This window comes from Acipenser ruthenus, chromosome 7 (genome assembly GCF_902713425.1).
Source record: "Acipenser ruthenus chromosome 7, fAciRut3.2 maternal haplotype, whole genome shotgun sequence".
NCBI lineage: Eukaryota > Metazoa > Chordata > Actinopteri > Acipenseriformes > Acipenseridae > Acipenser > Acipenser ruthenus.
In genome coordinates this window covers 50,304,611-50,322,310 of record NC_081195.1, presented here as the reverse complement: position 1 = coordinate 50,322,310, position 17,700 = coordinate 50,304,611, and the positions used below count along the sequence as shown (strand labels likewise).

Sequence of the window (17,700 nt, the reverse complement as noted above, 5' to 3'; positions counted from 1 at the left end):
CCAACTCCTTGTTCTCTGTTTTATTTAAGGCTATCTATAAACTGGCTTCCTAAACTCATGACCTTGTTTTATTTGGAAAATATATAAGAAGAAGCATTTTGACATCTTGAAAAACTTGGATCACACTAAGAAGCTCCAAAAATGACTCCTTCCTGAAAGTTATTTTAGAATGAAACTGTGTTTTAGACTTGCATACAATTTACCAGAAACTGACTGGGATATATTAAGATGACCAAGATAATCCAGCAGTCATTTCCTCGCAGTCAGTAAAGGATTTGCTTTGTTCAATATTTTCCTATGCATACATAATGTCCTGTTGAAGGATTAATATATAACAAATGGTATGATCACTAAGGGTCTGCATTTATATAGACTTATATAGACTAGTTTAGTAGATGTTTTAATAGAAGTTTATGCTCAACATAAAACCTACAATTATATATTCTGTTTTACTCGCTTAAAATAGGTTTTAAATAAAAATAAAAAAAATAAAATAACACTTTATAGCTGAAGTTATAGCTTTATTGAACAATTTTAATAAATGTCTCAAATGTATCGTGTTTATTGTACATCTGAATCATCCTGACTTACTGTGAAATCTTAAGAGCTGCATTTTTAGTTACAAATAAACTAGACATTGGGACATATTTGAATATGTTATTTGTCTGTATTATTACACTTATAAAATGTATTAAAGTATTAAAACCCCAGTCTGAAACACCATGTTCATTCCATTGAATTCCTGCTTAAATAAGTACATAAGTAAAAGAAAGCATGCAGTTGCACTTTCCTAGCACTTCTCCCCTCAATAACAAAGCAATCAATTTGGACAATGAATGAAGTGCACTGCCTGCACCCCAGAAGAAACACATATGAAATGAATCACTGTAGAAACTGCATGCAAACTTCACCACACAGCTTGCTCATTGTTCCTGCAGATATTGCCAGAGAAAGTCTTGGCTTTGAATGTTTATAAATTACATCTCAGAGGAGACCGGATGAAGGCCAATCTTGTGACTGTGGTGGCCATGCCATGCACGCCCTTAACTCAGTTGTTCTTTTCATCCTTTGGTCCATATGAAAAGAATACATTCCACTGGTAAACTACACAGCACAACTACACATAGACTAATTTGTTGAAGAGGGTAACTACAAGGATCTTATACATGTCAGGCTTCATTGTCGAGAGCATCCTGAGAGGTTATGCATTGTTTTGTATTGTTTTTCCTCAAGAACCACAAACCTAAAACAAACAACTGGATTCACATATAAATCAAAATCATAAACCATTCTGTGGCTTGAAACATAAATATTCTTTCTCTAAAGACTTTGAGATAGACCAGGAGGAGCTTGTGCTTTATAGTGCCAAGAAAATGGCCAGCATAAAAGATTCCCAGTTAAGATCAATCTTTCTTATCAGTTTTCATGTCATTTTCTCCTCCATTGCTTTGGATTTATGGAGCTCTTAAACTTCTTGCGCAGGATATTGACTTTTATTTTCATTGTAAATGTATAATGTGGGCAAATTGTGCCTATATTGTTAGATAAGTTGCCTTCGCCTAAGTCAAAGTAAAGTCCATGTCTGGAAAATTAAAATCCTCAACAGCAGGGCCAGATTAATCTGTCTGCAAATTATGCAATAGCGTAGGGCCCCCAGCAGAATTGGGGCCCACACGAGTTCACCGTTTCTTTGGGACATTTTACAAAAACTGCATGCAGGTAGCCGGGCCCAGACACAGAAGAAGAGAGGCGCACAGAAGCTCGATTTGAGTTCATTTTTTTCTTTTATGATGGCTAGGCATTTATTTCTTGATTACAGAATACCTGGTCTCTAAGTCTCTCATGCAAGCAGTTTCCTGCCAATGTACAATACCAAATGCCCCACACCCTCTGCCTCCTGGGAAAGATTCATCCCTAGTCCTATGTCAGAGGCATCAGTCTGCAGGATAAAATATAGGGATCAGGCTCAATTTACACATTCATTTATTTCAGTTTTAGGGCCAATTTAAAAATCTGTTCTGTCTCAAATGTGCACAGTATGCCTCTTTACATTTTAGAAACTTTCCTTTTGAATTAGGGGGTTGGAATTCTAGGCAGGTAAAGATAAACGTGTGCAATGCAGGAGGCTGAAGAAAATTCAAATGTGGATGTCTGCAGCCGGGAAGAAGGGTTTAAGTCTAGCGTTTGTTCTCTCCCTTTATAGCTAACCAAAAGTTTAAAACAAAAGAATAAGTAAAGGGCAGTCAGAAAAGTTATTCCCATTTTTGTTAAACTAGATTGTTTTGTTCTCTACAAACAGGTTTGGAAAAATAAACATTGTTTTTGTTTTGCTATAAATATAATTCTGCTGCCATTGTATATATAATAGCTGCTGGACTTTCTGGTAAACTAATAAAATCACTGACCCGTTAACCCCAGTGAATGTCATATTATACATTTGCTAATGTTTTTGTACTTTACTGCCCAGGACTGAACCAGTTTTTTTTTTTTTGTTTTTTTTAAATAAATTTAGTCGTTTTATTATTTTTATTATTTTTCTTTTTCTCCCAATTTAGAATGGCCAATTTTTTTTTAAGTTCAGCTCACCACTACCACCCCTGAGCTGACTCGGGAGGGCGAAGACGAACACACACTGTCCTCCGAAGCGTGTGCCGTCAGCCGACCGCTTTTTTTCACACTGCGGACTCACCATGCAGCCGCCTTAGAGCTACAGCGTCGGAGGACAACACAGCTCTCGGGCAGCTTACAGGAAAGCCCACAGGCACCTGGCCAGACTACAGGGGTCGCTGGTGCGTGATGAGCTGAGGACACCCTGGCCGACCTAACCCTCCCTCCCCCCAGGCGACGCTCGAACTCGCGACGTCCAGACTATAGAGCGCATCCTGCACTCCACGTGGAGCGCCACTCGGGAGCCTCGAACCTGTTTTTTATGTCTGTGATCCATTGCATCATTTTGTGTTCTATGTTCCCACAGATGTTTGAATGTAAATTCAAATTATGATTAATAACAATGAGTTAATTATTATCACTCACATGTGATTTCTGTCATATTGTACAAGGCAATAAAGGCATAAATAGTTTAACAAGCCTCATACCTAGAGTGAGTATGTAGGTGGCCCCCAAAATATGGCTTGGTATAGGTCCCAAACTCAGGGCCGGATTAACCAATATGCCAATAACACCATTCACCATTATATGCATAGGACTCCCAAAATATGGGTTAGTGTAGGGCCCCTACGTCCTTTAATCTGGCCCTGATTTCCTCCCGCAATTCTGGCCAAATTACTGCCGCTTAGCAAATGAGGCCCTAAAATGGTTAAAAGTACTAGATGTTACAATTTTCATGATATAAAACATATAGGAAATGTTTGTCAAATAAAAACAAGTGCTGTGTTGTTTGTAAAAGATGTGAGTTGCGTGGCTAATTACAAATGGATATTAAAATGTGTCTAGTCATGCCTCTTCTTTGAGTGAAGAAAGGTACTTCTGTCTGAGTTTTCATTTCCAAAGAAACAAAGACAAGTGTTACACTGTTCAGGAGGCAGGTATTTGAGATAAGGTTCTGCTGATAGTAAACATAAGAACATTTAGAAAACAAGATTAGGCCATTTGGCCAATCTAAGTTGGCCAGTTCCTAGCAGCTGACTGATCTCAGAACTTTGTCAAGTTCGGTCTTAAAGGATCCAAGTGATTCTACCTCAACAACATGACTGTAGCCCATTCCACACCCACATTCTAGAACCTAAGATAAACTATTTGGATACTGTGACAGAGAACATATGAATCCTCATCAGCAATCTCCCTTCCAATTGGTGAGGGCACTGTATAACCGGATAAGAGTGCTTTAACAGTGCTGTGTTACATTTATGCTGATATTTATTGTACAGTAGTTCCTAAACAATGTTTCAGAGACTAATCTTAAGATGGTGTTATTAAATGCATTAAGCAAGAAAGCTTTCTGTTTCCAAGATATTAGGAGACCATGGTATAAGTCAAAACTGCTTTTCCTTATTTGTGAAATAGGCAAGTGCTTTGCCTAGTTTGTAAAATAGGTAGCTTATACTGCTCATTTTGCAGTAGGCAGACCAATTGCCTATTTTACATAATAGCAAACACAGTGAATCCACATATTGTACAAAATATCTATCTGGATCTGAATGTTTAACACAATAAACCTCAAAACTAGGCTCAAAACCCAGGATTATTTTGTAACTCAAAGGACACCACTATTCTCTTTTCACTCATATGGTCAACAAAAAACCGGGCTGGGTGAAGGACAAATGGGTTTTCCACCAGGGATGGGCCGACTCGATGGTAGGGCGGAACAGGAAGTCAACTATCTTTGAAAAAAGCCATAGCTGTAAGATTGCTGAACAACTCTATTGTGATCAGCTGTGTTCCGTGCAGTGATTGGATGGTGCACGGCGCCACACTGATCACTGATGAGTTTGGCAGTACAAAGGGCACAGCTATGTGAGTATGGCCCCTTTTTGTTTTGATTTGTGTTGTTTTGATTTGGACCAAACCGGGAGCTGAAGCAACAGAGCCAGCAAGACAACCCGGAGCACCTACCCCTGTACATCATCACACGTCCCTGCACTGGAGCACCTGCACTGCCGCAGCAAGTTCACTTGTGCCTGTGCTGTTGGATGCCATTTTATTTATTTAACCCTTTTGTTTTGGGAGTGTAATTCCCATGTCCCCAATACCATTGTTGGTAGCGGGGATCATTTGATTATTTAAATAAAAAAATAAAATGGGACAAAGTCCCTATTGTAAATAGAGAGCATTGTTTGGACATTTGATTCTTCCCCACAGCACTCACATCCTGACACAAAGCTTTATTTTCCTTTCACAAAAGTGGTGCACACTTGACATCTTCTCCATCTCCTCTTCTCTGGGAGTGAAAAAGAACAGTGGGTTATACAATGAAAAGGAGGGGGGGCTGAGGAGCAAAAGGGGCTTTAAGAAAAAAATAATTTATCAAAAATATGCCCTGCTCCTAAAATTAGAACCAAAATGCAATGCTAAATCAGCATTGGTCAGTTATGTGGGAGGGTTGGCATTTGAAACAACTCTCCCTCAAACTAGTGCCAGATGACTTTTGTTTTCACAAAACCAGACGTTGCATAGAAACCTATATAAATCCCTGAAAAGGTTTTAACTGAGGGGACAGCTTCAATTTAATTCTACCTGCAAGTCAAGGTACCAGAGTTTTACTTAATATACTGTAACATTTAAAAAAATGTATGTTCCAAGAAGAGGATAGAGTTTAATATAGTGTTTTGTCTAATTTGTCTATTTTCTAAAATACCTTTTTTTTCCTTGCAATTTGAGTGAATCAGGATGGATTTGCCTCCTGATCAGAATTACTGTGTTGCTCGACCAGTTTATTCCAAACCTTCATTTGAAGAGGACAATGAAACAAAGGCGAGGGTTCCTAAAACCGTTCGGGAACGATTTAAAAAATCATGCAGGTAAGCAATCCCCTTGTATTTTCATGACTAGAAAGTGTTTTTGTATTTCATGCTATATACCAAACCTAAACTGGATACAGAAAAAAGGCAAGTCTACCATCACATTTGCAAGTTTAGCAGGGGTAGTGAACTCCTATAGTGAAGGGGTATTTATTCCACAGCAAGTTTAAAAGTTATAATCAACATTTTAATTCCTATAGCACCTGGTGAGCGGTTCATTGGTTGGCTCAGTTTAGTAATTAAGAACTGGTTAAAAAGAAGACATGGACTAGAAGCACCACAGTTGTATCTCAGTTGTTCACTCATAGGGTCGTTCGTAGTAAAAGTGTTTGTTCTTATTATACTCTCAATTACTAAAGTGAACCAATTAAACCAGTGTCCAGTTTTTAATCAGTTAAATGTCTAGTGTTTCTGTTTCTGCGTGGATTTCATTTTCAAACATAAGCGCTCATATCAAAATTGAAATATGAGAATCCCAGTAAACTAAATGCCAGAGTCCTGATTTATTAATACATTGCATGTCTGTTTATCTTAAGCTGTTCAGCCAAAAGGGCCAAGGACATAACAAAGGGTTTGCTGCCCATCTTGGACTGGCTACCAAAATACAAAATAAAGGAATGGCTGCCGAAAGACATCGTCTCAGGAATCAGTACTGGACTTGTAGCTACTTTACAGGGTAAATAGCATGTATTTTGTTTATACATTTTTATTTAGATAATATTGTCTTTTTTTTACAACAAAATATGCAGTTTATAAAGCACCTTGTATCCCAAGGCATGCACACAGAATTATTTTGAAGAAGCACATTTAGCCTAGCTTTTTAAAAGTTCAAGAACTATTCTGGAAGCTTACTGTATTTCTAAATGTCCTTTCCCCACTGAGCTTGTCTTACAGAACTTGGTAACTTCCCTTTATACCATTGTATAGTTTACTGTGCTTTTACCATGCCTATACCATATATTGATTGTGCTTTCACTATGGTATGCAGCAGTAAACCTTTATAAAGGTTACATTGGTAAAACCAGACAGCCCAGTGAATAATAATTGAAATTAAATAGGGGATTAAGCTTTGTGTTAATCTTATTTTCTTCTTTCATGACTTTTGAACGTTAATTGATTTCATTGATAAGTATCATTATGGAGAAATTGTTTGAATGACAGCTGTATTAACCTGTGTTGTGTTGCCCAGGTTTGGCCTATGCATTGCTGGTTTCAATCCCGCCTATATATGGTCTTTATGCATCCTTCTTCCAATTTCTGACATATTTTTTCATGGGAACATCGAGACATCTTTCTGTTGGTAAGTAGTTTATAGTCTATACAAGGTAGAATGCACTATTTCAATATTTACTGTAATCAATACAATATTAAGAAACTACAGTATATCACCCAGGTAAGTGTGTTTTTTTCACAATGCAAACCATTTATTTCATTTCTACAGGTCCCTTTCCTGTGACCAGTCTGATGGTTGGAACAGTAGTCCTGACCATGGCTCCAGAAGAGAATTTTGAGATTAAGGGGAACAGCACAGAGCTTAATGGAACAGCAGTGGATATAGCAGCCATGAATGAATATAGAGTTCTAGTGTCCAACACTGCGACAGTTCTCATGGGAATTCTTCTGGTAATGTACCATGTATCTGTTATACTGTATGTGTAGGAACAATTGAGTGGCTTCCAATCTGAAATATTATTTAAATTTGGAGAGATTGAGGACTTACTATGAACATCCACACTAGACACAAGGACATTTCAATTAATAGCAGCAGTTTATTGAATACATAAGAGCAGAAATCTTAAAGTCTTAAACATGAACTATGTATCAAAAGATAATCAATAGCATCAAACCTTTAATCTGATGTATCTAAATATACTTGTCTACCAATAGCAAGAGTACTTAAAAGCGCTTCATATAATGAAATTAGGTAATATAACTTTCAGTTAATTATCAAGGTTCAATAAAAGTTAGTTTTCACACATTTTGTAATTTTAGTTAATTACTCTAATTAGGTTTCATTTGCAGAATGTAACATAGATTATAATCTACAGTCCCAGGCAACACTGACTGTCTGTTTGTGGAACTTGGCTTGTTGAATTGCACTATAAAGCCCTCTTAGCGATGATTCTTCAATCCCCAGTGGGATCAACACAGTCCTGGTGCGTTGTCCTCTGCTTTAATTCTTCAACCGCAAATGTGGTCCAACACAGCCTTTGGATCTTTCATTATCCAGTAGACTGAGGTCCGTCCAAACAGTCCTTTTTAATACACAGTGAGCATATTTCTCACCTTGTCGCAGTCTCCCAGCTTCTCTACCCACAGTCCTCAGTCTCTCAGGCTGGGTTAATGTAGTATTTTACAAGTAGGGGTCTGTGGTGCCCTTGCCATATAAGGTAATAAGTCAAGTTATAATGATTTTGGCCTTTGTGGGTTTTAACAGCCTGGTTCCGTAAAAGTCCTTAATGGATTTTCAGAAAGAAAAAGTCCTGTTTCATGTTTGTGGTTAGAAACTTTGCCTTCACTTCTTTGAGAAGTTGTTTCTGTTGCTGTCCTTTCTGTAACCTCTTGTACTTGCAGCCAACAAACTCCTAACTGGTGTAACACTAGCACAATTGTTTCATTATAGAGCCAGGTTGCCTTTCATTATAGAGCCAGTACTTATTCCTATTTAATTAATTAATCAAGTCGCCAATAATCAGTTTACCGGTAAATACCTCCTACAATGTATATGTCATTATTATCAAGATCTTCTTTTGAGCAGTGTATTGGGGTTCAATTTATTATTTTTACTTTTTCTTTTTTCAGCTGATCATGGGAATACTTCAGATTGGTTTTTTGGTGCGGTACCTTTCAGATCCATTGGTTGGAGGATTCACCACCGCAGCTGCCTTCCACGTGGTTGTCTCTCAAGTCAAATTGGTGTTGGCTGTGCCAACAAAGAACTACAATGGAGTTCTATCTGTTATATATGTGAGTACTGCTTTTAATTATATATACTCGTCCCAGTTTGGGAAGTTTCCTCACATATTTTTCTGGAATGGATAAAAGAAAAATTGCAAAACTAACATGAAACAACTTTCTTACAGGTATAAGGTGTTCAGTTATTGTTAAGTTTTGAGTTTAAGATTAAAATGACTCATCTAAAAATGCATTCATTTTTTTCCACAGACAATCATAGACATATTTAGAAACATTGGTAAAACCAACATTGCAGACCTGATTGCTGGATTGCTGACTCTAATCGTTGTGATGTCAGTAAAGGAAGTCAATGATCGATTCAAACATAAGATTCCAGTTCCTATTCCCATTGAACTGTTTGTGGTAAGATCTGGGAAAACTGCATGTTTCACAGGTAGTGTTTGCAGTCAAGCAACATAGACTCAATGTCCAGTGGAGTAATAAAGAATAAACACTCTTCACTGATTTATACACTGCATGTAATTTCCTTGTGTTTAAAATATATATTTTATCTGGTAAGATTGTAAATATTATTAAACTAAAACCCAAAACTTAGCATATGTACATAAACTGTGATTTGAATGAAGAACCATATTACCCTGGTATAAAAATTCAAAATAATTTGTGTAAGAGCATTTGTACCTGCTTGTAATGACAGCTCCAGTTTTTTGCTGTGTTTTCTCTTGCAGACTATTGTAGCTTCAGGGATCTCATATGCTGTGGATCTTGAAACAAAATACCATGCCTCCATTGTCAAGGACATCCCAACAGGGTATGTAATATTTTGCTTTCATCCTCAAGAACCACGCACCTGAAGCTAGAGGTGTGTGGATAATTAGGTTGTTCTAAGGGTATGAATATAAATCTTCAAAATTCTATTTGTATTTTGTGTGTGTATATTATATGCGTAAGAACCGTGTCTTGTTTTTACAGTGACAGTACAGTATCTCTGTGTGTAACAGTACAGTATATCTGTGTGTAACAGTACAGTATCTCCCTGTGTAACAGTACAGTATCTCTGTGTGTAACAGTACAGCATCTCCCTGTGTAACAGTACAGTATCTCTGTGTGTAACAGTACAGTATCTCTGTGTGTAACAGTACAGTATCCCCCCCTTGTAACAGTACAGTATCTCTGTGTGTAACAGTACAGTATCTCCCTGTGTAACAGTACAGTATCTCCCTGCTAACTTCCACTGCATTATGTGCTTGGATATATTGTGTTAAACCAGCCTGTTCCCCTTGTATTCTATTGTCCTCAGTCACAAGGCTCATTGAACACCCTTGTTATATTACTTGACAATCAGCTGAGGCAGTGGTAGCTGGACGTTCACATGGACTGTAGTTGCTGCTGTACTCTAGTCAGTGTCTAACTTTATTATCAAGTTCATGTCTTCACCCCAGTTTTCCAAGAAGATGGATGACTAGCCAACCAGAGTGCACAAGATTTTTAGAGATGACTGCATAGTCATCATGATTATAATAAGTCTCTGTCTCTTATGCCATTGATGCGTAGAAGGTTGAGGCATATTGCTTCACTGTAAGGGCCAGTGTTTGTTTCTTGTTCTGTTTGATTGATTTTTTAACTAAAGGATATACTATTTGTTTGCTGCTCTGCAAAATGTTAATTTTAAAGAACAAGAATGAAACAATGTAAGCTCATGTTGGATTTGTTTTTAGTGGGGGAAAGCAATGCTACACAAAGAGAAACCTACTTTTACCACTGTGCATAAACTGCATTTGTAGCTACTGGAGAAAAAAAACAAAACACCTGTGTACTTTAATTATCTGGTACTGAAGCAATAACTACTGTAGCTAGTTCGTAAATTTGACAATTATATTACTAATGTGTGTTTTCTTTTACTAGGTTTTTACCCCCTCAACCTCCAGATGTATCAATGTTTGCTGACATAATAGGCTCGTGTTTCTCTACAGCTGTAGTGGGGTATGCTGTAGCTGTTTCAGTGGCAAAGGTGTATTCTATAAAACATGACTATCAAATTGATGGCAATCAGGTGAGTCTAGAGTCTATAAAGACAATAGAGGCATTAAGTGGTCTTAATGGACTTGGAATTTCATGAAATTTAAAAAGTAGGATTTTTTTTTTTTAAATTAAAATAGATTAAAAAAACACTATACCCAAAATATCTCATTAGGTGATCATGCTTTTTAATGTGCTGTTGTAATTTAGCATGCTTAGAAATTAAGCAAAGTTCAATATAACTGTTGCTATTTGAGTTACATTTTTAACTAAATCATTAGCAAACCTAACGCATGATTCGTTCAATGAGAGTAGAGGAAATGTCAGGTATGCAAAGGAACAAACTGACTGTTTCATTTTACAGGAGCTTGTTGCCTTTGGTGTCAGCAACATATTTGGAGGAGCTTTCTCTGGCTTTTTTGGCTGCACAGCATTGTCACGAACTGCTGTCCAGGAGAGCACTGGTGGACAGACTCAGGTAATGTCTGCAGCGGTTATGTTGTATGAAGCTCTGTTAAACTGGATTAGTTTTTCTTTTTAATTCTGGAAGTTCCTTGAGTTGTTTTGTGTTGTAGTCGCTCAGTACCTGTGGAATTGTGATAATTCAACAAACTACACTTCCAGACAATAAATAATAAACAGCATCAAATGACTGTTTTGTTATTTTTTTGTTTAACATTACAGCATATATTTTGTATTCAGTAACTAGCACACATGTAGCAGTTAAGGTTATCATCAATATTTACACTCCAAACTGTCTTAGCCTTTACTATTTGTATGTCAACATAATATGTAATCCCATCCTTTTTAAGTTTGAAAATAATTAAAAAGAATAAATCAGGAACTTCTTAAAATATATAAATATTTAAAAAATAACACATGCTTTTCTTCTGCAGATTGCTGGGTTTCTCTCTGCCTCGATAGTATTTATTGTAATTGTCGCTCTGGGGAACCTGTTGGAGCCTCTGCAGAAGGTACACTTCAATTATTTCAGATTGCTTGCTATTAAAACCATGTAATTGAATTACAGTACCAAACCCAACCCCTTGCTATGCATTTGACATTCATGCTGACTTGTTTTGCAGTCTGTACTGGCAGCCATAGTCATTGCCAACCTCAAAGGAATGTTCATGCAGGTCCTTGACGTTCCGCGCCTCTGGAGGCAGAACAAGACTGACTCTGTGAGTTATATAGAAATCTCATTCCCATTATTTTACACTAGTATTCTCTGTTTGTAGTTGAAATAAATGTAATGCAGTAATGCTAAGAGGAAATTCCACCAAGTATATTTTTGCATTACTACATACTCTACCATTCACAAGAGGATTTACACTTTGTTTCTTTTCTAGATTATTTGGGTCGTGACGTGTGCTGCATCCATAATTCTGGGCCTTGATCTCGGGCTGTTGGCAGGTCTTGTCTTTGAGCTGGCCACAGTTGTGATCAGAACACAGTTGTAAGTATCTATTATGCTGTTATGTGATCAAACCTGTTAATGATTTTTCATATGATCAAAAACAGAGAAGTGACATATCAAGGGCCTAATTCAATTAACAGTTAACTGAAAAAAAAAATATGTCTTTAAAACAAACCCCACTCCAGGGGTGCATTGTGTTTGATATTTCACGGATGACCTTTAACCTAGGAATTTAATACCATTAATGCATTCAATTCTTTACATTCTCTATGTTGAGTGCTTTTTGTTGTTGTTTCTCCGCTACCCCAGCCCCACATGTGCTGCTCTTGGGAACATTCCAGGCACTGACATTTACAAGAATATAAAGGACTTCAAGAATGTAAGAAAAGTGCATTGCTATAGCAATATATCCTGTTCCTTCTGTCAAAATAAATAAATGCATACACTGGTGACTGTGCAGCTGACATTTGACCACGATATTGTAGTGTTTTCATCTACTTATACCAATTATTTTTTGGGGTTTTCTTTGTAGGTTGTTTTAAATAATTGTAGTACTACAGTACACATAATGTTACAGTATATGGTATACTATTAAGTGCTCAGCAATTCATTCTTATTTTCGCAGATTGAAGAACTATCTGGTATTAAGATCTTCAGATGCAGTGCACCAATCTACTTTGCCAACATGGATTTTTTTAAAGATCGTCTGAAAGCAATTGTAAGTTTTTAAGCCACTTAAAAATGTCAACACTTTAAAATGTATAAATGTGGTTGAAATTGATTTCTAAAATTGCTTAAACCTTTCAGGTGGGATTTGATGCAGTCAGAGTGTTTAGAAAGAGGAATAAAGCACTGAAGATGATTCAGAAGCTTATCAAAAAGGGGAAGTTAAGATCCACAAAGGTGCAGTACAATTTCCTAAACATGATTCTTCATTAACTGTATGTAAAAAAATTAAAATAAATGGCCTAATGTAAAAAATAGAATTACTAAATGTAATGTGTTATGTTAAGAACACTGACCCAAACTGTTTTGTCCCTAATTATACATTTATTGCAAATTGTGTGTTTTCCTTTATCAAACCTATTCTGTGTTATTTAAAACATGTTTTTTTGGGGATATAGTACTGAGCTGTATCTTTAGCATAACACTGCAAATTGTTCGTGACCTTTACTAGACTACGGGTTTGGTGGTTAAGATGCATGTATTTAAAAGTAGCCAAGCACTAGTAATTAAATATTTTTCTCGATGGTAGAATGGTGTGCTGACAGATCTGGGTGTGGATAACAAAGCTTTTGAAAGTGATCCAGAGCAGGATCCTGAGGAGGCAGAAGATGTTGATGTGCCCACGAAGGAGGTGGAAATTCAAGTGGACTGGAACACTGACCTTCCACTGAAAGTGATCGTGCCCAAAGTTACCATTCACAGCCTCATCATTGATTTTGGTGCAGTCTCCTTCCTTGATGTGGTATCAGTCAAGGGCTTGAAATTGGTATGTAAATCATTCCTGGTTTGAAACTCTTGAGTTTCAATGCTACCAAAATCTTGTAGCCAACTAATTAGGGGTTTTAAGCAACCAATGTGCAGTATGAGAAATTAATGTAAGCAGAAAACAGATTTCAGAAATAAAAAACATACCAGAGGGGAAGGGCTTCAAGACCTGATACATCCTACATATCTAAATTATCACAATAATTGGCTGTAGAGTTCACTTGCCACAACACCTAAAACATGCAGATCTGGCCAGTCATGTAGTTATAGTAAAATTATTCGACAAACATTTCACTGAAGACATTGAGAAAGACTTCCAGTCGAAATGCTTGTCATAGAATTGTATGGTAAAAGTTTATTTGACTATTAATACATATACCACCTTGAGTAAGTTATAGTTATGGATGAAATCCCTGAGCAAACCATTGTATTATGCAGCACACAAAATATCCTATGATGACACACAATACTGTACATTGTGATACAAGGGGCTGTTTTGGAAGGAATATGAGTGTATACTTCCTGTATCACAGGAGACAGACAGCTCTTCCTATTGATCAACTATAAAAGACTAAATCATGTTTTGTTTTTCTTCCAATATTGCAGATTGTGAAAGAATTCATGCGGATAGATGTAAATGTGTACATAGCAGGATATGATGGTATGTACCAAAAGATACCACCAGGTGGACTGTTTACAAAAGGTTATACCAAAAAAGATAAAGTATAAACAAAACACCTACCATATAACAGAGAAGCATGTTCAGCTTTTTGTCATGTTTATGTTTTTATTTTGTGTATTTTTTTTGCTCATCCTCTGACCCTGACCCAGCACCTTGTATGTCCCTCTGATCTACCAACAGAGTAAAATATATACATGTGCATTGCCAGTACAAATCATTTCTAATGTTCTTTTATGATCATTGCAAATCTGATTTTTTAATTATTATTATTCTATTGATCGGCACTGACTATGTACAGAAAAAAGGAAAATGAATATTCCATGTTGATGACAGTTTATTGTCTCATTTATAGATGAAATTATCCAGAAAATGGAAGCATGTGGCTTTTTTGATGACACTGTAAAGAAAGACATTCTGTTCCTGACTATTCATGACGCTGTCCTCTTCATTCGGATGAAAGCTTCGTATGGCAACATTCAAGATCCAATACTTGAGAGGGTAGGGGTTCTTATCAGTCTTGATCACTCAGTGATTCAAAAGGTTACTGGTGGGAATTCAGCCACAATTCTTGGGATGGTTTGGGAGAGTGTGGATTGGTAAAGATTCTTAATTTCTTCATAATGATTTGTATTTGAGGCATGCCCAGTCTATGCTAAGAAATAAATAATAATGAAGCCAGTAGTTTCTGTGTGGATGCTCTGCACAGTGAGTGAGGAGCTTGGGCAAGTATTTGCTTACTTTAAAGTGGACAAACGTCCCTAAGCATGTGACCATATTAGAAAAATATAAAATTGACCAAACATGTCAAATGTAAAGTTTTGTGTAACATAATCACACATTGTTTTACATGTATACTTATATGACCAATTATACCTTGCAGATTTCTCTGATGAAGGAGTCCAAAGAACCTCTTTCATTTCCTGAAACTGATGAATTGGAGGATCATCAAGGGGTAATTCAGATATTTTGTTTTCCAATACTATCAGTTAATATGTTGTGTGTAAGGTGTCTCTTATTTTATACTGTAAGAGAAGTCATCTCGTGCAGTTTGGTTTCCAACTCCTTAAACTACCAAATATAAATTATAATAGAATACACTGTATTCACTTATTATTAATCACTAAACAGATATAATACTCAGGAAATACTATTAAATGCACCACTAATTCAGACACCTTATTCAAGAATTGTACAATGGAAAACAAGAGGAAGTTCACACAACATGGATTCACTGATTGTAAATTACTGTAAATAGGAAATAGCTTGGTCAATTGCAGGGTAATTATGGAGAAGTTTGAGTTAATACATTTAGTAAAAATGTTTGCTGATATAAGTCATAAAAGTAACTTTTGCTCATTTACCAACACTTTTTTCTCTGTTTTTATTTAAGGCTATCTATAAACTGGCTTCCTAAACTCATGACCTTGTTTTAATTGCAAAATATATGGGACCAATAACCTTCAAAAGAGAAGAAGCATTTTGATGTCTTGAAAAACACGGATCACGCTAAGAAGCCCCTAAAATGACTCCTTCCTGAAAGTTATTTTAGAATGAAACTTTGTTTTAGACTTGCATACAATTTACCAGAAACTTATTGGGATATATTAAGATGGTCAAAATAATCCAGCAGTCGTCAAAGGATTTGCTTTGTTCAATATTTTCCTATGCGTATATAATGTCCCGATGAAGGAATAATACACAATAAATGGTACGATCACTAAGGGTCTGCATTTATATAGACTTATATAGACTAGTTTAGTAGATGTTTTAATAGAGGTTTATGCTCACTTTAAATGACTAGTTCCATGTACATATAAAAAATATATATTATTATTTAATCTTAAATGAGCAAATATATAAATACATTATTATTTATTCTGACTTTAATATATATATATATATATATATATATATATATATATATATATATATATATATATATATATATATTAGGTAAATTCATACAAGCTGTTTGTTGTGCACTGTGAGTTAACCACTGTTGATAAAGTTGGTTGTGAATCAAGGCCTGAACAGTGTCAGACTAAGCTTTAAACAGCAAATGCTACATGTCAAAATACTGTACTTATAAGAAGAGCTGGTGACAGGAACCCATACTACTGTGTGTTTCCTTTAGTCACTCATTTTAAATGATTTATTAGAAGCTTTATCAGATCAAGAAGCTTCATTCCAGGACACAACCACACAATAGATGACTGCGGAACAGCCTTAGAATATCTGGCTTTAAGAAAAGGAAAAGGGTAAATAAACAGGTAAACAAATCTGCAACTTTAAAGATTTAAAGTTTAAAATAACAATAAAGGCACCTATTTACAATCGTTTAATCCCAATAAAACACTGATTATCAATCAACTACCATAAAATGCACTTTAATGAGGGCTGTGTTTTCCACATTTTGAACTGTTCCATATTTATTGCAGACTCTGGTTCATTTACTATCAGGACCGTTCATTTATACTCTAATTTCAGATTTGTAACCAAATTTCTATCTTGTTGTGAATTGTATCGTTTGATTTAAATGTTTTAATTCATCAATGTTATTTTAGAAATATAGCAATAGGTTTTAAATGAAAAAAGAGCACTTTATACCTCAAGTTATAGGTTTGTGGAACAATTTGAATAAATGGCTCAAATGTATCATGTTAATTGTATATCTGAATCATGCTGATTACTGTGAAATCTTAAGAGCTGCATTTGCAGTTACAAATAAACTAGAAATTGGGACATATCTGAATATGTTATTTGTCTGTGTTATTACACTTATACATTGTATTAAAATGAACATGGAGTGTTTGAATGAGGACACATGATTTCTGTTAAATGTAACATTGAACATAAAACCTCCTGTTTGAAACAGGATGTTCATCCCATTCTCTCTGCAGTATATAATGTTATGGAGAAAATATAAAGAAAATAATAAACAGCTTTCCAATATTTTATACCTTTTTTTGTTGGGGTTATTAAACATAATTACACTTTTTTTTCTAATATGTAAATAATAATAAACGTCAATGATAAAATTAAAATGCAACTCCAACCGAATGGTCATCTTTTTCTATACAGGGCAAACTACATAAAATGAAACTCAGATAGGATCCAAAATAACCTATTCCATAACCTATTCATATTCTGATTTACTTCTCAATCATAATAGTCAGCATAAAACGCCATTTTTGTTTATTTTTACAGGTATACAGCATATACTGTATGTGTGGGTGGATATACATTGTCATATAATGTGAGTTTTACAGCTGATACTTGAGGTTGTGTTGCTATGTTGTGAACAGATGAAGATGGCCTGTGGAATCTACCTGTTCTGTAATTTGTGTATTTCCAATGAAATGCAGCAACACCAGTTTGGAGCCTGGGATCGTTTTGCTAAGAGATCAACATTACCTTTTACTTTTTATGTATTATGGTTTGTTTTTTTTCATAACTACTTAATTTGTATGTCAAAATAAATTATATAATTGGACCATTCTAGCATAGCTTGCTTGTGTTCTGTGTCAGTTCTCAGAGATGAAGGTTATGCCATGGTCCCCACTGTAACTGTTGCTTGTACAGGCAGTAATTTTGAATTCTTATAGGGAGAACTCTATACCAACCATTTAGAGTGAGGTGTGTCTGAGGGAGATTTCCATGGTAAGTTTCTGGCTCTCCACTTCTTTTTCTTTGGACAA

General features: G+C 35.8%; 2 protein-coding genes across 7 annotated transcripts in view; both read left to right on the top strand.

Moving 5' to 3' along the window:
- Positions 1–710, top strand: part of LOC117415142 (pendrin-like) — a 68,700-nt gene extending 67,990 nt beyond the window's left edge. For all 4 annotated transcript variants that reach the window (XM_059027211.1, XM_059027213.1, XM_034921981.2 and 1 more), the window contains one exon: positions 30–710. In XM_059027211.1, coding sequence (XP_058883194.1) covers positions 30–53 — 24 coding nt within the window. In that variant the 3' untranslated portion in view covers positions 54–710. The remainder of the gene's footprint in view (positions 1–29) is intronic.
- Positions 711–5,109: 4,399 nt separating this feature from the next.
- LOC131696485 (pendrin-like) lies at positions 5,110–15,915 on the top strand. Of its 3 annotated transcripts, none has more exons than XM_059027209.1 (21): positions 5,110–5,205; positions 5,338–5,477; positions 6,014–6,153; positions 6,667–6,777; positions 6,919–7,100; positions 8,280–8,444; positions 8,643–8,795; positions 9,122–9,204; positions 10,299–10,446; positions 10,777–10,890; positions 11,309–11,386; positions 11,498–11,593; positions 11,762–11,868; positions 12,139–12,208; positions 12,455–12,547; positions 12,637–12,732; positions 13,085–13,321; positions 13,927–13,981; positions 14,355–14,500; positions 14,883–14,954; positions 15,393–15,915. In XM_059027209.1, exons 2-21 carry the CDS (start codon positions 5,347–5,349, stop codon positions 15,414–15,416), a joined length of 2,301 nt encoding a protein of 766 aa, XP_058883192.1. In that variant the 5' UTR covers positions 5,110–5,205; positions 5,338–5,346; the 3' UTR covers positions 15,417–15,915. The 3 variants fall into 3 exon arrangements, with proteins under 3 accessions (XP_058883192.1, XP_033881021.3, XP_058883193.1); XM_059027210.1 differs by having other exon boundaries at positions 5,141–5,205; positions 5,346–5,477; XM_034025130.3 differs by having other exon boundaries at positions 5,122–5,477.
- The last annotated feature ends 1,785 nt before the right edge of the window (positions 15,916–17,700 follow it).

Bases quoted from the DNA above. Each gene is read 5' to 3' on its own strand.
- LOC131696485 (XM_059027209.1), top strand. From the start codon at position 5,347: ATGGATTTGCCTCCTGATCAGAATTACTGTGTTGCTCGACCAGTTTAT. The intron at 9,205-10,298 runs GTATGTAATATT...TTCTTTTACTAG, and splicing joins GTCAAGGACATCCCAACAGG to GTTTTTACCCCCTCAACCTC. The intron at 10,447-10,776 runs GTGAGTCTAGAG...TTCATTTTACAG, and splicing joins ATCAAATTGATGGCAATCAG to GAGCTTGTTGCCTTTGGTGT.